Raw genomic sequence first — 21,786 nt, forward strand, 5'->3', positions numbered from 1 at the left:
GGTGAGGGAATGGTTCCACGCGAGCAGTCAGGAAATGCGTAGGAGCTCAGCTCCATTTGCATGAGCAGCAGGCACGCCCACCCACCACTCACACCAATGGAGCACAAGTGTTTGCCCACTGCTCACGCAAGTGGGAATGCGTGTGCCTGCCCGCGTGCCTGCCGCCTTCGCGGTGTGGTTCTGCACAGCTCAGGGCGCAGTGGTGGGCCACAGCCCAGGGATAGGTGACCCCTGCTCTAAATCATCTAAAAGATAAAGTTTCATTAAATTTGCCGGTGGAATATTTTCTCGTAGTTACTAATAAATGCAAATGCAACGAAACTTGACGTAAATAGCCACATAATCGTTAAACCATACTAATGAAGAAGACTATTTGATTTAGTCATCTTATTAATTCTTTGCCTCCTTGAATTACAGATATGGACTGCTTGCCCTACAGAGCAAGAAAACAGTGAAAAAGGAACATTACTACCAAGCTGGGGCAAAATGAGAGTAATTCAGTGGTGGGATTCAGCCGGTTCGCACCACTTCGGCAGAACCGGTAGCTAATTTTTTGTTGCCCAGGCCGAGAATGGACTTCTGGAAGCAGCATCCACATAGAGAACTGGTTATTCACCTATTTGAATCCCACCACTGGATTAGTTCTAGAGAAAAAAGGATGCCGTCCCTGTGTTTGATCTTGATGTGACACTATGGCAGTGGTTCTCAACCTTTTTAATGCCGCGACCCCCAACCGGTCGTAAGTCGAGGACTACTCAACTGGTCGTAAGTCGAGGACTACTCAACTAGTGCAGCACCGTTTGCAGAATGGGACTTTTGGCGGGCTCAGTAGGGCAGAGACAGCCTGGACAATTCCTATTGGCTTTTGAAAGCCAATAGAATAAAAGGGAGTAGCACAGCTAAGGAAAAGGGGAAAAAAATGGCGGACTGCGTTGTTTGGCGACCCCCGTGAAATGGTCATTCGATCCCAAATGGGGTCCCGACCCACAGGTTGAGAACCACTGCACTATGGGATGGTGGAATAGGGAAACTGAAAGTTTGATCGGCCCCCAAAATGCTTCCAAAATCTTTGGACAGCTGGTAGGCATAGACATTTACAATTTATATGGTAAACTCTCTACAATAATGGGTTGAGGAAGATATGATGGCGGGCATCAAGCAGTCCATTAGAGAGATAGAGATTTGTAATTTCTGCCAATTCCCACTTCTAGTCTCTTGCTATGCTGGATATTGGGTCACTAGGAGCTTTCGCTCTAGGTTAGTGTTCCTAAAAGCCAGGAGTGATTGTAGTTAGGTTCTAGTCCAGGGGTCTTCAAGCTTGGCCCTTTTATGACTTGTGGACTTCAACTCCCAGAGTTAGGGTAATTAAAGTCTCCAAACACTGTGATTTCACACCTCTTCAAAAGATTTCAATTTGCTTCTGAAAAGCATCACCCTTATCTTTTAGATTCTCTTAAAATTAAGAATTCCAGCATCACATCATCATTTTTCTCCAGTGTTCCTGCTATTTTCATTTGGAACTTGGGTCTTCCCTATTTATTAGCATTAAGTCAAGAAAGTTGACCCTGTTGTACCATCTTGTACCGTCTGAATGAGAAAGTTGTCAACAAGACAAGCAGGAATTTCCTGGAAGGGCCATGCTTGGCAACACTTATCCCAGAAGAGAAATTAGAACAGGGGTCTTCAAACTTGGCCCTTTTATGACTTGTGGACTTCAACTCCCAGAATTCCTCAGCCAGCATCAATGGGAGCATTCAAATCTGGGAGTTGAAGTCCACAAGTCATAAAAGGGCCAAGTTTGAAGACCCCTGTTCTAGTCCTTTCTGATTGGATGGAGGAGAAGACAATGAACCTAGCACATCTTAATAAGAACTAGTAAAGTTTTCTTCTCCACTCATGTTTTGACTCCAAGCACAGGAATGGAGCAACAATGATTCCTGGGAGAACTTTATGGTAGTCAGATTCTGTGGAATCTGATCATTTTATAGTTAATATTATAGCCATAGAATGTGTCTAAATTAAAAAAAAAATCCTGTGGTAGCTATTATGAGCCTGTGTTAGACACTCTGGTGTTATGGTTCAGGTGCTGACCTAAAAAGCAAAAGGGGACAAATCGTCATCCTCCACATCCTCATCATCCTCGTCATCATCCTCATCCTCATCATCCTCATCATCCTGGCCCTTAGTGCTGACTGGAAAATAAAATTCTGAGCTTTTAAACTGAAGGAAGGCCCAGAATGTTTTTATTGCTTGTTGGGTGAGGTTTTGATATCACCAAGGATCTAAAAAATTTTTGATCTCTTTGGCACTTATATTTTTCAACTTTATTTTTTTTCCTGACAGTTCTTAAACTTAATTTACCTCAATTTAGCTTTAATAGAAGTCGCAAGCATCTTACAGTTTCCCTTTACTGGAAAAAATGGAATATTCTCCTTGGTTGATGCTTGGCCACCAGAGGGCGCTCCTAGTTAATTGTGTGGTCCTGAAATGAATATGTCATTATTTTTCTTTGGGTACATTGATAGAAAACTATCAGAGAGAGGTAGATTTTAGAGCTGAAATCTATTTACATAGATTTAAACATTTTAAGAATGCTATTACACTTATTAAACACATTAGAGTTACAAAGGGTTTCGACGTTAGGATTTCCAGTCTTTTAAGAATCCTTCATTAGGAGAGGTCTTTTTTTAAAAAAGGAAGTGGTGAAAGAAAAGAAATGTGACTATTTAAAATGAGGTTACAATTTTCAATGCTATGTATAAGTAATCTGCTGATGTGCCAATTAATTCCTACCAAGTGTGTTAGAATCATAGAGTTGGAGGTTCCACTGAGGCCATCAAGTCTGACCCCCCGCCCCACCCGCTTCATGCAGGGATCCAAATGAAAGCATAGCTGGCTGAGGAATTCTGGGAGCTGAAGTCCACAAATCTTAAATTGTCAAGGTTGCAGACCCCTGCTCTAGGAAGGGTTCCCCCCCCAGCATTTAACCAGAATCTACAATTCTTAACCTACGGAATAGACTTCAACATTAAGGTGACCAACTGTCCTCCTTTAGGTAGGACAGTCCTCCTTTTGTAAGTTTTGTCCTCCCTCGAAAAGTGTCCTCCTACATGTCCTCCTTTTCGATATTTGAAGACTAATCTGCAGGGCTTTTTTTTCCCTCATAGAATGCTCAGAACGGCGTTTTGGCACCTTTTTTTGATGTTTTTTTTTTTCAGTTTTTGCATGGGCTGTGCTACTCCCGCTATTGGCTTTCGAAAGCCAACAGGAATTGCTGCTGAGCGCACCAAAGCACGTGCAAGTTGTCTGTATTATTGTTGCAATGAATAAAATGTTTCTTTTATTTACAATATTTTTTTCTTCAATTTATTTGTGTCCTCCCTTTCATTGTAAAAAAGTTGGTCACCTTACATTTATATGATATCCTATTAAATTTTCTTGTATCACCAGCAGTGGGCAAATGGTGGGCGGGGGGGGAGGTTCAAAACGATAGGACGGCAGACCTCTCCCTTTGTAATGCATCAAAAAAGCAGAGCTCTTATCGTGCAGCTTTGACTACCAGTTTGACTTTTGACCATTTTGTCCTTCAGTCTCTCTCCCTCATTTGTTGCTCCCTGGTTGACTTTGTGGCCTTCTCTGAAGCTCTTCCTGCTTCTCTTTTTAAGATGAGCTTTGAAGTACTTGGGGCTGGATCTGATGAAAACAGAATTATTATTACTTCACCGATTGGGGACATTTTTATTCTGTTGATGTAGCCTGAAATTGCGTTGGCTGCTTTTCCAGCCACGTCATAATATGGGCTCACCCCAAGGAACGGCTGCTGGAATTGGGTATGTCTAGTTTAATGAAGAGAAGGAAGAGGGGGGACATGATAGCAGTGTTCCAGTATCTCAGGGGTTGCCCCAAAGAAGAGGCAGTCAAGCTATTCTCCAAGGCGCCTGAAGGCAGGACGAGAAGTAACGGATGGAAACTAATCAAGGAGAGAAGCAACCTAGAACTAAGGAGAAACTTCCTGACAGTTAGAACAATTAACCAGTGGAACAACCTGCCTCCAGAAGCGGTGAATGCTCCAATACTGGAAGTTTTTAAGAAGAGACTGGACAGCCATTTGTCTGAAATGGTATAGGGGTTCCTGCCTGAGCAGGGGGTTGGACTAGATGACTTCCAAGGTCCCTTCCAACTTTTATTATTATTATTATTATTATTATTATTATTACATCATAGTTTGTTAATTTTCTGTAAAACAGGTGCATAGCAAACCATCTGTTTGCTTAATGACCACTTAGTCCACTTAATGACCATTACAAAAAAGGTGATAAAATCAGGTCAGTCATGTGGGTGACTCACTTTATGACAGTCATGACTTATAACCTTGATGGGCAGGCTCCATTATGGTCGAGGGAATACATCTACTTTTACCCAGTGAGGTGTCTCTCATCGTCCCATCTGACTTTGTTTCCTAGTAAATCTCTAGACTCCCTGACTCAAGCTTTGCAGGAGGTTCTCCTGACACTTGGCACAGAAAAGTCAGAGAATGTCTCTTTTGTGTACTGGGATAAATCACTTTAATTTCTGATGACCTTTGGCCAACATGACAGTGAAGTCCCCTCTGATACAGCAGTTTAAATCCAAAACATTTGCATCCTGTTTTCCCGTGTTGGACAGGCGTTTTCAGCTTGTGCTGTTCAGCCAGGAAGAGAGGCATGTATTAGTTGTTCACTTACCTGACATTTTGGTCCTGAGATATTCTGCTTATTACCATAACTCTCTTAAGAACTTTGAATTGGTCTCTATTAATTGCATTCTGTACCTTAACAAATTAGCTTCCAATTTTATTTTTATGTTTTCGGGTATTAGCTGTCCCATAGAACAGTGATGGTGAACCTTTTAGAGACCGAGTGCTCCAAAACCCCGCCCCCGCTCCGCCTCCCACCCTGCCTGCTCCACCCCCACCCTGCCCCGCCCACCTTCAGGGACAAGCACCGCCTCCATGGCCCACAGCAGATCACCCAGGCAGCAATGCAGCACTATGGCAGCCACTCCCTCCGGCCACACTCCGCAGCATCATCTGCACGCTATGAGGTGCGAGGGTGGAGTTGTGTCCCTGCTTCCCGGCTATGTCCTTGGCTTTGCTGCTCCCTATGAGCCGCACCTGGGGGCGATTCTCCTCCAGGGAGGCTGCTGGTGAGGAGGGGGGCCACAGGGGGAGGCGGGACTGGGGCGATGGCACGTGTGTCCACAGAGAGGGCTCCGAGTGCCGCCTCTGGCACGCGTGCCATAGGTTCGCCACCACTGCCATAGAACATTGTTGTATCTTCTGCAAATCTGATCTGCATTGCAACCATGTCTTCATTTAAACCATTCATAAGAATAATGAAGAATAGAGAACCCAGAACTGGTCTTTGCAGCACCTCACTCAATACTTCTTTCCAATTTGATAAGCAGCCATTGATGAGTATTCCTTGAGCCAGCTTTGTATCTTCTTTATTATCAGGTCATCCACACATGCATAACCAACTGGATATCTATTGTAATAATTTTATTATTCAACATTAAGGCTAAACAGATAAAAGCTAATACAAAAGATAAAATAATAAAGGAAAAGATAAAAACTGCAAAAACAATATGGGTAGAAAAATTAAAAAGAAGAAAAAGAAAAAAATATAACAGAGGAAAGGAAAAGAAAAAGATAAAGAAATGACTTTCCCCTTAGTCCCAAGAAGTATAAACAATTTGAACAATTCATCACCTCTTAAAATACAAAAAAAGTCTCTTCCTCCCATATTTCATTTCTTATCTATAAACAGATTTTTAAAGCCTTATCATTCAGTCTGGATCAACAAAAGTTGATTAAGGGTTGTCAGAAGTAACAACATATTTACTTTAGCCATGATCAGACAAACCCATTTTATATTCCTCCTTTTTATTTTTAACATTCTTGATCTTTCATCCCTTCAGATAAACATCCCAGGACTTGTTTTCCTTTTATTTTTTCTTTGTGCCTTCTCACAATTTTTTTCAGAACTTTAACAGATCTCTTTTGTAGATCCAATATAAGAAATGTATTCAAGTCACTCAGTTGGTTTGCCAGTTGCACATTCCTTTCAATTATTAAGACATACCCAATTTTATTTCAATATCCAATGTAGTAGCATCTTTTTCCATATCATTCTTGCAGCCTATCATTTTCAAAACCATTTTTAGATTGGTCCCAATCCCTTCTGGCAAAACCTACTTCTTTTCCACAACATCTCTTAAAAGCCATTTATCTCTAATGGCAGACACTTTTGAGATTAACTTCTAGATCCATGACTTACAAATGTCTAGGAATATTCTGGTTCTCTTTAATGTCCAGTGTTCAATTTCCCATCCTATCAGGATTTTTATTTCTTTCAGGAATTCAAAACAATATAATTTTCTCACAGGAAGGATTCCCACAATCAGTTTCAAAATTTTATTTCAAATCCATCTGGACTTCTAATCCATTCACAACTTTCCAGAATTAATGCTTCTATCACCTTTTTGCTGCTTAGTAAAAAAAATTTTTTTTAAATGTCCTTAAAACTTATCTCTAAAACAGTGTTTCTCAACCTTGACAATTTTAAGGCATGTGGACTTCAACTCCCAGAATTCCACAGCCAGCAATGCTGGCTGTGGAATTCTGGGAGTTGAAGTCCACATGCCTTAAAATTGTCAAGATTGAGAAACACTGCTCTAAAACTTCTTTCGTTGATTAAAGGAAACTCAACCAGTGCCTCTTATCAAAGGTGTCAATCAGAAAATTCTTAATACTTGGAAAGCAATTAATAAATGATTTTCAAAAATGATTAAGAAAGGAGGTTCAGCAGAATGTTGTGTCCATAAGGCTACATTGCAGCTATGATTTTGGTGGGTACCCCTTGATTACCAACTGCTCAACTTACAAGTTGGCTGCAGATACCTCAGTTCCTGCAGTTTACTTATGAGAAGCAGCTGTCCAGAGTATGTTGGCTATCTCCTGATTGCTCCTTTATCTGGAGTGGATTGACTACCCAGAAAATTCGGCCTGGCGGTTAATCTCACTGCAATGCTGTCTCTGCTTCCTAGAGATGCTTAGTTCACTGTGAGTTCTTGCCAGAAGCTCACACATAACCCGCTTGCTAATCAGCATGTGATAAGGGATTCTGTTAAATACTTTATTGAAGTGAAGGTATATTACACTTCAGCATTCCCACAATCTATCAGGGAAGTTGGTTGATCAAAATGAGATAAAATTATCCAGAAATATTTATTCTCGATAAAGCTTTGTTAATGTCTGATAATGATTATGTTTTTAAAGTGATTACAGTCTGAAAACTGTATTGAGGAGTCCTTGGTGCTCTCTGAGACTGCTTGTTTTCTTGCAGACGTTTTGTTACCCTAACTAGGTAATATCACCAGTGCTAGGGCTAGACAATACAGTGAAAATTGTATTATCTGCTCCACACTTTCCTCATGAATTTGTGATAGATTGTGGGGGAAAGCTGGGAAGGGAATAGAGAGCAGACTTAATCATGTCTCCATCAGTTCCCAATTTATTTCATAAATGGCAATTTAGCCAGGGCAGAAAGAAACCCGAGAAGAAGAATTTCCCTTCCAACTTTATTATTATTATTATTATTATTATTATTATTATTATTATTATTATTATTATTACTATATCATTCAAAGAGTCTCTGTGTTAATTAACTTATAAATGAGTTATTGTGGAAAATCCCTGCTTTAGCTTTCAAGATGTCCTACAAACCTCAAATTATCATTATCCCTTATGGTGTAGTTTTTGCTTCCTTAATCTAAGGTCACTGTTTGGAGCTTGATTAAATTAATGTTAATTAAAAAATTAATATTTTTATAGGACTCAACTGACTGGTCTATAGTTCCCCACAGTTTTTATATTTTTTAAGACAGGAGCAACATTTGCCCTCCATTCCTTTGTCTCTACCTGTTCTTCAGGATTTCTTCAAGATAATATATATAGTTTTGGTCAGTATTCTAATATGCAATTTAAATGGACCTGAAGATTTCACCCTATTCAAATTAAAAAAGTATTTGCTGGTTGTGTTTCTATCAAGTCTTAAGTTTCCATCCTGCCCCTTCAATTTGTCTTTCACAATATCCTTGTGGAACACAAGTAGGAATTGAGTACCTTTTCTTGATTCCTAGTTGCATTTGGCCTTCTTACTGCTTTTCTGCTTCTTTCCTTATTCCTTATTTTGAACATCACTTGGTTTTTAAAATCATTTTTAAACAACCTTTATTAACCTCTTCTTATTTTGATCATTTGCTTTCCTAATATCAGTTCTATGGTTCTGTATTTCCTCATTGAGAGCCGGTTGGTGTAGGGCGGTGATGGCAAACCTTTTAGAGACCGAGTGCCCTAACTGCAACCCAAAACCCACTTATGCATCGTCGAGTGCTGGGTGGGTGTGGCCCATTGGGTGGGTATGGCCCATTGGGTGGGCGTGGCTGTGGTGGTAATGGCAGACTGGGTGGGACTAAAAAGTTCAATCAATCAATTCCAACTTTGCAAGATCTATTTTTCCCCACGAGAAGTTGAAATTACTGATTGAACCTTTTTTTTTTTTTTTGCACACGGCGGTGGAGGCCTAAAGTGAAAAGGTTTTATAAAACCCAGCTGAAGGCCTAGGACTGGGACAACGGCGCGCGTGCCCACAGAGAGGGCTCTGAGTGCCGCCTATGGCACACGTGCCATAGATTTGCCACCACTAATGTAGGGGTTAAGGCACCAGGCTGGTAACCAGGAGATGTTGAGTTCTAGTCCCATCTTAACTATGAAAGCAGTCTGGGTAATTCTGGACCAGTCATTCTTTCTCAACTCAATCCATTACACAGGTTGTTGTTTTGGGAAAATTAGGAGGAGGAAGGAAAGAGTATTAGGTATGTTCACTACCTTGAGTTACTTATAAAGTAATAAACGCAGGATAAAAATCCAATCAATAAATAAAATTGTATATTTCCTCTTTAGATCTTCACTAAGATTTTTCTGAAGTTCCATCTTCTGCTGTCCTCTATTTTTCCTGCTCCCTGGAATTGTTAACATTTGCATCATTAATACCTCCTGTTTTAGAAACTCCTACCCTACTCAGTGAGTCCCTTGTCGATTAGCATTGCTTGTTGTGGTTTTGTATTTATCATTACTCTGAGCTTACTAGAATATTTGAAGCTCAATAGATTAGTCTGATATTCTCAATTTTAGATTCTCTTACAATTAAGAATTCCAACATCACATCATCATTTTTCTCCAATGTTCCTGCTATTTTCATTTTGAACTTGGGTCTTCTCTATTTATTAGCATTCAGTCAAGAAAGTCGACCCACTTGTATCATCTTGTATCATCTGAAATGAGAAAGTTGTCAACAAGACAAGCAGGAATTTCCTGGAAGGACCATGCTTGGCAACACTTATCCCAGAAGAGAAGTTAGGGCAGGGGTCTTCAAACTTGACCCTTTTATGACTTGTGGACTTCAACTCCCAGAATTCCTCATCCAGGCACGCCTGGCTGAGGAATTCTGGGAGTTGAAGTCCACAAGTCATAAAAGGGCCGAGTTTGAAGACCCCTGAGTTAGGGTAATTAAAGTCTCCAAACACTGTGATTTCACACCTCTTCAAAAGATTTCAATTTGCTTCTGAAAAGCATCACCCTTATCTTCTTCATGGCTGGGCAGGGTGTAATTTACACCAACCACACTGCAGTTTTATTTCCCCCCTCCATTTATTTTAACTCAGACACTCTCGATTGCATTGCTGTTAATTCATTTGGATTTCTGAGTAGGAATGAGTACTGTCAGCATTCAACACAATTACCCATCACCCCCCCCCTCCACACACACACACACTTTCTGTTGCTTTGAACAAATGGCATCCTTCAATTGCTATATTCAATCCTGGGAGCCATCCCAGTATGTTATAAATTATAGTTTCCTTTCTGTTGTAAGAGCATAAACACTTTTTTAAAAAAATTTCTCACATTCTGAGCAATAATACATAGACAAATCAATATAATGTTTTCTTTTTTTTCTTTTTGGAGTGGTTTAAGAGACCTCATTCAGTGGTGGGATTCAAATAGGTGAACAACCGGTTCTCTGTGTGGATGCCGCTTCCGGAAGTCCATTCAGGGCCTGGGCAACAAAAAATTAGCTACTGGTTCTGCCGAAGTGGTGCGAACTGGCTGAATCCCACCACTGACCTCATTGCAACTACACTCCTAATTTGTACAGTCTGGTTCTGAGGTCCTTATTTCCTCTCAGTGGGGCTGCTTACGTTCTCTCCCATATGATAATGGGATTTTTTTGTGCCTACCTCTGTGCCATAGTGGTGAAAAGTATCAGCAATGGAAATTCTTGCTTGGCATAGTCTGTTTCCCCAAATCCTATCTCTACTCTTTTGTGAAGATTTATTTTAAAGCCCTGCTAACCAAGTTTGTCAAGCCAAACACATTAATACTTGTCCTTGTGAAGTATAACCACATCAGTCTATCTTCTAGGTTAGGGTTTTCAAATGGTCGCTTTAGAACTCTACTCTAGAGTGCCACAAGAACTTAATGGTGTTCCTGAGAGACAAATGGTAAAACAAAACAAAATCTTCATTTGAACCCACCAGGGAAATCCATATCAATTTTTCTAAGACGCAGCAGGAGTGGTGGAGCTTGTTCTCCTGTAATAAAAAGCCATGGTCACCATTTTGTGGACGGGGGTTATTCTTTTTTAATTAACAGGTTCTGTGACCTAAATAATGTAGATGTAGTCACAGTAAGCACATTTATCATATTCAGATTATAGTAGAACAGAACAGAACAGAATAGAATTAAGGTGACCAACCGTCCTCCTTTAGGGAGGACAGTCCTCCTTTTGTAAGCTCTGTCCTCCCTCAAAAAGTGTCCTCCTACATGTCCTCCTTTTCGATATTTGAAGACTAATCTGCAGGGCTTTTTTTCCCCTCATAGAACGCTCAGAACAGCGTTCCGGCACCTTTTTTTGATGGGTTTTTTTTTTCAACTTTTGCATGAGCTGTGCTACTCCCACTATTGGCTTTCGAAAGCCAATGGGAATTGCTGCTGAGCGCACCAAAACACCCGGCTGGCAAACTTTGCACATGCAAGTTGTCTGTATTATTGTTGCAATGAATAAAATGTTTATTTTATTTACGATATTTTTTTTCTTCAATTTATTTGTGTCCTCCTTTTCATTGTAAAAAAGTTGGTCACCTTAATAGAATAGAATAGAATAGAGCTGGAAGGGACCTTGGAGGTATTCTAGTCCAGCGCCCCCCCCCCCTCAAGCAGGTGAACCTATACCATCTCAGACAGGTGATTTTCTAGCCTCTTCTTAAAAACCTCCAGTGATGGAGTGCCCATGATTTCTGAAGGCAAGCCGTTCCACTGGTTAATTCTCCTCACTGTTAGGAAGTTTCTCCTTAATTCTAGGTTGCTTCTCTCTTTGATCAGTTTCCAACCATTGTTTCTTGTCCTGCCTTCTGGTGCTTTGGAGAATAATTTGATCCCCTCTTCTTTGTGGCAGCCTCTCAAATACTGGAATACTGCTATTATGTCTCCCCTATTTCTTCTTTTCTTTAGATTACCCAAACCCAAGTCCTGCAGCTATTCTTCATATGTTTTAGTTCCAGGCCTTTGATCATTTTAGTTGCTCTTCTCTGAATTTTTTCCAAACTCTCAACATCTTTTTTGTGATATGGTGACCAAAATTGGCTGCAGTATTCCATGTGTGGTCTTACTAGGGTTTTATAAAGTGGTGCTAATACTTCGTGTGATCTTGATTCTATGCCTCTGTTTATACAACCCAGGATTGTATTAGCTTTTTTGGCTGCTGCTGCACATTGCTGGCTCATAGTCAAGTGATCATCCACTAGGAGTTCAAGGTCCTTCTCACAGTTATTGTTTTTGAGCCCACCTAATCTGTACTTATATCTTTTCCTGCCTAAATGTAAAACTTTGCTTTTCTCCACATTAAAACTCATTTTGTTGGATAGGGCCCATGGTTCCAGCTTGTCAAGATCTTTTTGAATCCTGAACTTGTCTTCTGGAGTGTTGACTATTCCTGCCAGTTTAGTGTTATCTGCAAATTTGATGAGTTCTCCTTCTATTCCCTCATTTGAGTCATTGATGAAGATGTTGAAGAGTGCTGGGCCTAAGATGGAGCCTTGTGGTATCTCACAGCTTACTTCTCTCCACATGGATGTAGTGCCATTGAGGACTACTCGCTTAGTATGGTTTGTCAGCCAGCTACAAATCCATCTGGTGGTGATGTTGTCTATTCCACTATTGATGATTCTTTCTTTCTTTCTTTCTTTCTTTCTTTCTTTCTTTCTTTCTTTCTTTCTTTCTTTCTTTCTTTCTTTCTTTCTCTCTCTCTCTCTCTCTCTCTCTCTCTCTCTCTCTCTCTCTCTCTCTCTTTCTTTCTTTCTTTCTCCTCACCCCCTCTCTCTTTCTTTCTCTCTCTTGACTCCCCCCCCCATCCCTTTGTTGGCCCATTTGTCTTTGAGGGACCTGGGGTGTTCTTTTGATCAGTTCAGTCTCTCTCTTGGCACTTGAGTTGTGATTGGCTGAAAGACTTAGAAGGGGGGGGGGAAATCTTTAATTAAGAAGATAATCTCTTCTTACAACTTTCAGTGGCTCCATTTCTCCAATCCCTTTTGCTTCCACTTCAGGACTGATTGTCCTCCAGCATAGTTTAGGTCTTTTAACTTCTCCATCCTCAAGGAGCAGAAGCTAGAATCTCATTTTACATTTCTTTGAGTTTGTTTCTCCTTCTGCCAATCATTTAATACTCCAAATTTTATGTTTTGCTTTCACAAACTTTCTTTTCCTTGTTTTGTTTTTGGAAGACAGATTATGTTTTGGATTGGTTGTTATCCAGGCATTTTGTTCCTTGTGTCCCTCTTCCATCTCAGCCACCCTTGGTGAGTAATCAGAGTTTTTTTGCTTTACTCTATAGACAGGCCGATAGGAACAATTGTGCAGAATTAAGTGCCTTTGTTCTTTGATGCCATTCATCATGAGCCCTTTACTGAGGTCAATATTTTGATAAATCAGGGAAACTCAAGAGAATTACTTTGAAACATGACTTCTCGCTTTCAAGATGAACCGTTCGCTAACCTGGATAACTTCTATACTGCAAGGTTTCCAAGCTGTAGCATTCACCAAGCTGTAGGTTTATTTAATTTCTTCCCCATGTATGACATTACCCAATTTGGACAAACACTTTAGTGAATGATGTTGTAAAAAGTCATTGAAATTTCAGCTTGTTAGATTAATAATTGTATTGTAGAGGGAAGATCAGGCATCATAAGAGATAGGTTTCTGAAATTTCATTGCATTTCTTAATCTCAAAATGTCTGGTTTGCTTTTCATAAGTTTCCACTTATCGTTCTTAGAAGACCGATCCAGATAAACTGGATCCATTCCAAGTAAGCAGAGAGTTAATTCAATTGATTTTTAAAATGTTTTTTTTCATAACTTTGTTACTAAAAGTATTAACGGAGGATAAAAGCATTTTATTTGAATATTTTTATTGAAACATTTTTCTGGAAAGAATGTCGAAAAATAAAGAATCACAATAAAAAATAATAAGCAACATATTACCTTTAATTGGGCAATTATTCACATGTGTAAGTTCTTATAAATATGTAACACTGCGCTTATCATAAGTAAAATAAGTTCATTGACAGAAGTCCTTGATTCTCCCTTCCTATCACTTGATATTGTTTGCTGTCCATCCTTTTGAGGTTTAACTGTCTTTCCATTGGGAGAGATCAATTCATTACAGATTATATTGCCAAGCTGTCACCTATTTTGATTGATTGATTATATGCCATCAAGTTGGTGATGGTTAAATACTAAACATTTTTGACCACTTAATTTAACAGTGATTTCACCACGTATTAAATATAAAAGCATACAAAAGATTTTGCAAATTATAACAAGAGAAATAAGCAGCAACTATAAATTTTAAGCTCAATCCACAGGTCAGGAGAAATTCATGCAAGTACAAGAGGATCCACCATACACAGATGCACAACCTTTATCAGCTTAAGGACCACCCTAGTAACAGTGACTTTTGTTTTTATTATCCCATAGAAGGAGCACTGTAATTTACTCTATACAGTGTTGTCCTTGAAGAAAACATGGAAGTTAAAGCTGGAGCAAAATGCAGCTGCCTTCCAGAAGACATATGCCGGGGGAGGGGGTCTGCATTGACTTGATTTGTGGTCCAGTTCAAGGTGCTGGTAATTCCTATAAAGTTCTTCGTGGCTCAGGTCCTTCATCGTTGTAGGATCAGCTCCACCATGTAGAACAGTGTTTCTCAACCTTGACAATTTTAAAGCATGTGGACTTTAACTCCCAGAATTCCACATGCCTTAAAATTGTCAAGGTTGAGAAACACTGATGTAGAAGCTACTTATTGGCCACACGTGAGCTGAAAAGGCAAGCCGAAGACCCTTCCCCACTTGATCAAAGGATGAATATACTCCATTTCCATGGCTGCTCCAGCTCGTCCCATCAAAGCCAGGCAGACCCTCTCTTTTAATGTTTCTGAACTTAATTAAGATACGGTTCTTGCTTTAAGCTTTACATGTTGGGAAGGCAATATATTGGGAGCATTGTCTCTCACACTGGCTTGTGTGTGATTTTATTATATTTATTATGAATTCTTTTGATGGATTGTGTATTTGGAGTTTAAATAATGGTGTGTCTTTGCTTAGGATCATGTATACATTTTAATAAATGAATAAATAAAGGTTGAGGGCTATCCTCTGGAAGGGAGGGAAAGAGGTTTTTTATTTGGAGAAGTCAGATGTTAAATCTTTATAAGGCTAAAGGCATCCATTTATTCCTTGACTCCCTAAACTGCCAACAATACTAAAGAGGGCCATTCTGGATCTCATCTATTTGTTGGGCAGGACCTCCCTGACCAATAGTATTGAAGGAAATCCCTCAGGTGTGGAATACTTAAAAACCTTGTGTTTACACCTGCACCTTATGCTTTGGAAACTCAGTAAGAAGGTGAATGCTAATATTTGGGAAAATTCTGCTGCTGCAGTCTTTGCTGCAAAACAGCAAAGTATACTTGAACTGCTCATGTTTTTCTCGTGAGGAAAAAAATGCAGGACTCTTCCCCATTCTTAGAACTTAGAACATAGAGGATTGCAAGGAACTTTGGAGGTTTCCTAGTCCAATCCCCCGCTCGAACAGGAAACACTATATAATTCTAGACAAATGGTTGTCTACCGGTAACATCTTCTTGAAAATCTCCAGTGAAGGACCACCCACAATTTCTAGAGGCAAGCCATTCCACTGATGAATAATTCTCACTGTTAGGAAATTTTTCATTAATTATAGGTTGGATCTCTCTTTAATAATATTCTACCCATTATTTCTTGCCCTGCCCTAAGTGCTTTGGAGAATAAATCAGTCCCCTTTTCTCTGCGACAGCCCGTCAAATACTGGGAGAAAATTATCATATCACCCAGTGGTGGGATTCAGCCAGTTTGCACCACTTCGGCAGAACCGGTAACCAATTTTTTGTTGCCCAGGCCCAGAATGGATTTCCGGAAGCGGCGTCCACACAGAGAACTGGTTGTTCACATATTTGAATCCCACCACTGATATCATCCCTAGCCTTTCTCTTCATTAGACTAGATATATTTAGTTCCTGCCACCATTCATCATACGATTTAGTCTTCAGACTTTTGTTGCTCTTCTCTGCAGTCTTCCTAGAACCTCAGCATCTTTTTTTGTATTGAGGTGACCAAAACTGGAAGCACTATTCCATGGGTGGTCTTAGCAGTGCAGTATAAAGCAGTACCATCACTTCACACGATCTTGATAGTATCCCTCTGTTGATGCAGCTAAGGACTGCATTGGCATTTTTGGCAGTTGCAGCACAGCAGTTTGTGCCTGTTTTTTGTTCCTGACATCCAAGTCTGTTGTTCTTTCAGGAGTGTCTCCTGGTCCAGTCTTGAAATCAAGAGCTTGTGCTTAATGCCACTTCATGAGGGAGTTTAAATTGCAAGGAGATGACATCTCCAGCTGACATTTGATGTGTTTCCTTATCCCATTAGCCAGGCAGTTACCACCCCTGCACATCTTCCAAAATACCCAAGCTTATTGAAAGATGAGATTTGCACTGAACCTGGTTAGACAATGGTAATGAATAGTGGCCAGATTTTTCAGGAATGGGTTGCAATCTGTGAAGAAATATGTACTTAGTCTGCCACTCCAAAATGACGAACATATCCATTTTGTGATACTTGGATGTCTGAGTCTCCATCCTACTAACAGGATGGGTTTTAGAAATGTTTTCATTGGCGGTCCTGTATGCCTTGTCTATAGCTGATAGCTCCTTCTTTCTGATCACATATGATGCAGGCTTTTTATGGCAGAATAATGTTTCATAGCAGTACTTAAACAACCTAACATTTTGTGGTGGTAGTCGGGGGGGGGGGGTATGTCTGTCTCTCTGTCTGTTTATGTGTGGGAAGGTTGGGCAACCCAACTAATTAGAGCAATACAGTCTGACTCACCCATTCATTTGTACTGGGATCCATCCTGATAAATCCCATCTAGATTACAGGTTAATTCTCCAATCTTTGTTACCTTAACAAATAGAATGGAATGACTCTATTTGGAGATTTACTGCATGGACTGTAGCTACATTGCCACACCAGAAAGGAGCTACCATGTAATTTAATTTAATTTAAAAATTAATTAATTTAATGCCTTCCTTATTATGTGGATATCAGCCAAATGGAAAATGTTATACAACTATAAAGTAAGATCATGAGTAACCCCAGTGTCTATCTACTCATGCTTGTGATCTCAATTACCTCTTTAGAATAATAACATTGACCTTTTGTTAAAAAAAGATTTGATTTGGTTAATGCAGATTTTATTGGTTGTTTGTTAACTAATTTGATTTTGTTTGGTTGATGGTTGCAATCTTCCCTCTCCCATCGTCATTAACCTCTATGAATGCTTCTCAAATAAATTCTTGAGATTATGAATGATATGAAAGAATTTGATTCAACTTGTGTCAGTGCTCAGGTTAATTCATGACTGAAACATACCCTTCAACACTTTACTAAACTGAAATTTATTCAGACAGGCAGAGAGTTAGATTTCTGTAGCTTAGCTGATAGGAGAACAATGCCACTTCTCTCTGTTCTGAAGGAATGTAAACAGCAAGAAATCAGAAGAAACATATCATAGGTTTTCTCCAAAAATATGGCCTGCCAAAAGTTGAAGGCTTTTTAGCATTATAATATTATTTTATAGTTTTTCTTCTTTGTGATTGAAGGATATAATACAACTGGTATAATATAGCTACAATTGTTATATCACAATATATATAAAGATATATTCAACAAAATCAAACTAGGAAAAGTATCAACAAAATGCAAATGGTATCTCTTTAATAAATGTATCATTAAACAAAACCTTTATGAAAAAGGTAGACCTTAAATGAATTCTCCAAGTGCTTTCCTAACATAATCTTATAGATAATGCATCTATGAAACTATACCTCATCAAATTAATCAGTGGGCAAATGTGCTATTTTTTTTAAAAAAAAATGTTTGACCAAATCAATGAAATGTGTAGCCTTTTGGCAGAGAGAGAGAGAAAGAATGAAACTTTTCCTATTTTTAAAACAGAAATACCTGGTATAGTCGAATAAAATCAGTAAATCCTGAGAATCATTTAAAAATAGGATAATAATCATAGGAATTTATATAATAGTCTTGGCATATGTTCTTCAACCATACAATTTCCAGCCATGATACTTGTGATTTTTGTCTGTGTTACCACAATAAATTTTACGTACAATGTACACCAAGGCAGTATTGCTTAAGAGGTTAAATGTTGCTCCTTAAAAAGTGTTTAGCCAGAATGAGTGTCTTCCTTGAATTGTTATCTGGTATTGCCAACAAAAAGCTCTCCCCGCAAAAAAAATTCTGGAATAAATTAGATGTTAGCATGTGGGTAAATGATTAATTATTTAATCATAAAACCCTAGCATAGCAAGGAGTCATGAAAGCCATGGAGTCCAACACCCCCTTCTCCCATTCTTTGCAGGAATTTAAATTAAAGTGCCTCAAACAGAAGGCTGTCTAGCCCCTACTTGAGCACATCCAGGGAAGGGGTGGCCACTGCTTCTGTGGATAATTGATTCCTCTGTTGAATTGCTCTTACAGTAAGGAAACTTAAATCAGAATCTGCTTTTTATACTTTAAATCCAGCTTGAAAGAAGACAGCGGGTCTTGATCTCCTTCTATGGGACATGTTCCCGTAATTTAAAGAAGATTCACCAATCCTTTCTCAAAACTAAATATGGCCAGGTGTTCCTCCATAGGGCTTAGTTTTTAGCCCCCCACCAGATCATTTTTATTATCCTTCTCCAAACTTTTTCTATTTTCTCTGAACCCCTCTTAAAGTATGATGTCCAAAAGCAAGAAAAGCACAAGAGTAGAATGATTACTTCGCCGAATTTGGAATTACTTTTTTGTTGATGAAGTCTAAATTGGCATTTTCTTCTTTGGTAGCTGTATATTTTTTGCTGGCTCATATTCAGTTTTCAATCAACTACAATTCCAAAATAAAGTTTTTCATTTATTTTTAAAAAATATTAATAGCAAGTGTGGTTTTCAACCACCTCATTCTTTATCTTTCTCTCCCCCCCACCTTAAGTTTCGTTCTGTTACTTTAATCCTCTTTTCCCAACCTATCAAGATTGCATTTCATTTTAAACCTGTCTCCTGGGGTGTTATCGGGACCACCAATTATGTACAATTGCACTTCCGTAAGCATTGCCTCCAGCTTTTTCATTTAAAACACTAATGAAAAAATTGAAGAGTAAACGACGTAGGAATGGTCATTGTCATATTTCTTCAGTGAGCTGATGGCACGCTTGGGATACAATTTTTGATCTAGTTTGTGTCCACTTAATTAGTGGGATATTTCAATTAGGGTATATAATACACATATAAGGTGACCAACTTTTTTACAATGAAAAGGAGGACACAAATAAATTGAAGAAAAATATCGTAAATAAAAGAAACATTTTATTCATTGCAACAATAATACAGACAACTTGCATGTGCAAAGTTTGCCAGCCGGGTGTTTTGGCGTGCTCAGCAGCAATTCCTATTGGCTTTTGAAAGCAGATAGTGGGAGTAGCACAGCTCATGCAAAAGTTGGAAAAAAAAACATCAAAAAGGTGCCAGAACGCTGTTCTGAGTGTTCTATGAGGGAAAAAAAAGCCCTGCAGATTAGTCTTCAAATATCGAAAAGGAGGACATGAAGGAGGACACTTTTTGAGGAAGGACAGAACTTACAAAAGGAGGACTGTCCTCCCTAAAGGAGGACGGTTGGTCACCTTATACATATATAATTCCCATAGTTTTTTTTTTCAAATGAGATAAAATTCGCTTGGCAAAACTTGCCCTTTACAATCCATACCTATTTTTGGTAATTGCCACCTGTTCTTGACAATCTCCTCTGCAACAGAAGAATACAGGAATCCCCTTCAAACACATGGAAGAGCAGGACTCTGCTTCCTCATGCCCCAAGTAAACCAGAGAAAGTTCTTTTCAGCTCCACTGGGTTCAGTGCTTTTTTTGTAAAAAAAAGAAAGAAAAAAAAGAATGCCGGAACTCACACATGTCATACAACCCGCCTGGCCTACCCTACAAGGTTCCATCCCAAAAAGGTACCGGAACTCCGTTCTGGGCTTTCTATGACAAAAAAAGCCCTGACTGGGTTCATGCTATCTCCTAAGGCAGGGGTCTTCAAACTTGGCCCTTTTATGACTTGTGGACTTCAACTCCCAGAATTTCTCAGCCAGCGTGCCTGCCTGAGGAATTCTGGCAGTTGAAGTCCACAAGTCATAAAAGGATCAAGTTTGAAGACCCCTGATCTAGTCCCACTGTTGCATGACTCTTATTATCAGGAAGTTTTCTGTAAAATTCATTTACTTCTCTTAAATTCAAAGCTGCTACATTCTAGGGACCGTGGCTGTCAACTGATGGGCTCGTAATTATTGACCTCTACCCATCCAGCTTTTTTTTAATTAAGACTTTCACAAACCACTTTTGAGTTCAAGGGGGAAGAGTCACCAGTCCTGGTCATCTTATGCCACATGGAGTATTCTTTCCAGATACAAAGGACAGCACTGGCCAGGCTAGTCTGCTACAGCCTGAAGTAGGTCCATACTTTTCTATATCAGCTAGGATTTCTGAGCTAGCAATGTTAAGTTGTTGTTGCTATTTTTTATGTGACATCGATTGATTCTATGGAGTGGTTTTCTTTTCCAGATATTTATTAATATTTACAACAGACTATATTTTATGTTACATCTTATTTCTACTACATTGTCCCAGTACTTAATAACAGTAGGCGTTTGTGATAGTAATGTTGTTTTAGTCACTTTTGTTAGAATTTATAGACTGACAAATGACTGGTTGCAAATTTTGCAGGAAGGGCACTGTTCACTTAGGGACTCAATGAAATACACAATTTTATTAGAAGGCACAAAAATTCTTTCTTGCCATTGTGCAAGCTTGTTCTTTCTGTATGCATGTGATTTATTTGGTCCTGGAGATTTAAACATTTGAAGTAAAGAACTGTCCCTTAGCTATGTATCTATGAATTGCAACTTGCCTATCGGTTTTCTCATCCTGTTTTTCTTAATTTTCTGGTCACTTTTTGTTGTTGTTGTTGTTGTTAAAAAAGACTGAATCAAATAATAGTTACACAGCTGTGACTTTTCTGTGTTGTGCGTTACCATACCTAGCACTCCTCCAATTTACCTCATAAACAACGAGCCTGTGAGGTAGATTCGGCTGAGAGAGAGTCATTCAATTATTGTAAATCCAGGCCTGCTTTCAAAAAAAAAAAAAAATGAAAATTTTTAAAAACTCAAGACTTTCATTTCTCAAAATTTGATCAGGCTGTAGACCAGGACAGGGAGATTAGTCCATACAAGCCTTAGCTAATGGGATGCAATTGTCATGTGTGATGAGGTGAGGGAGGGAGATCTCCGCCAGGGGGGTGAACTGGGACAGTGCAGTGGAATTCCAGACATTCCCTTTGCTGCTCTCCATTGATGAAGCCTTTTCTCCTTTCCAGGTCAGTGAATAATTTCCTGATGACTGGTCCCAAGGTAAGTCCATTCCCTTTGATCTCCATTCCTAATTTCAAGAAGCACAAATCATCTGGACCTCGTTTCTTTCCTCCTTCCCAGATTTGATAAAGGTCAGGAGCGTGGCTGCAGGCTAAATTTGACTTGCAAACACAAGAAAACTTTTTTTTTTTTGCTTTTTTGAATTCTTGCTCCAAAGAAGAGAACCCCGTGTGATTATTTAATTAAATTGTGGACCGGTCTGTGCCATTAATTCTTCAGTGGCAGCAGGAAAATTGGCTTGTAAACAGTAATACTGACACTCTCAACTGACACATGTTATACACATCCCAGAATCTGGCTACTAAGAGTGTTAATTTAACAGAATAATAATAGTAAGGTGACTAGCCATCCTCCTTTAGGGAGGACAGTCCTCCTTTTGTAAGTTCTGTCCTCCCTCAAAAAGTGTCTTCCTTCATGTCCTCCTTTTCAATATTTGAAGACTAATCTGCAGGGCTTTTTTTTCCCTCATAGAATGCTCAGAATGGCGTTCCAGCACCTTTTTTGATGGTTTTTGTTTTCAACTTTTGCATGAGCTGTGCTACTCCCACTATTG

At 39.3% G+C, this 21,786-nt stretch overlaps 1 protein-coding gene across 1 annotated transcript in view; it reads left to right on the top strand.

Moving 5' to 3' along the window:
* WNT8B (Wnt family member 8B) overlaps positions 1 to 21,786 on the top strand; it is a 58,746-nt gene that overhangs the window by 26,268 nt on the left and 10,692 nt on the right. Inside the window, exon 2 of the mRNA XM_039345634.1 lies at positions 21,179 to 21,212. Within this exon, the coding sequence (XP_039201568.1) occupies positions 21,198 to 21,212 (15 nt within the window). The 5' untranslated portion in view covers positions 21,179 to 21,197. The remainder of the gene's footprint in view (positions 1 to 21,178; positions 21,213 to 21,786) is intronic.

The sequence above is a fragment of the Crotalus tigris genome, unplaced genomic scaffold, assembly GCF_016545835.1.
Source record: "Crotalus tigris isolate CLP2741 ecotype Arizona unplaced genomic scaffold, ASM1654583v1 scf7180000017968.19369539983:2297261, whole genome shotgun sequence".
In the NCBI taxonomy this organism is placed as follows: Eukaryota; Metazoa; Chordata; class Lepidosauria; order Squamata; family Viperidae; genus Crotalus; species Crotalus tigris.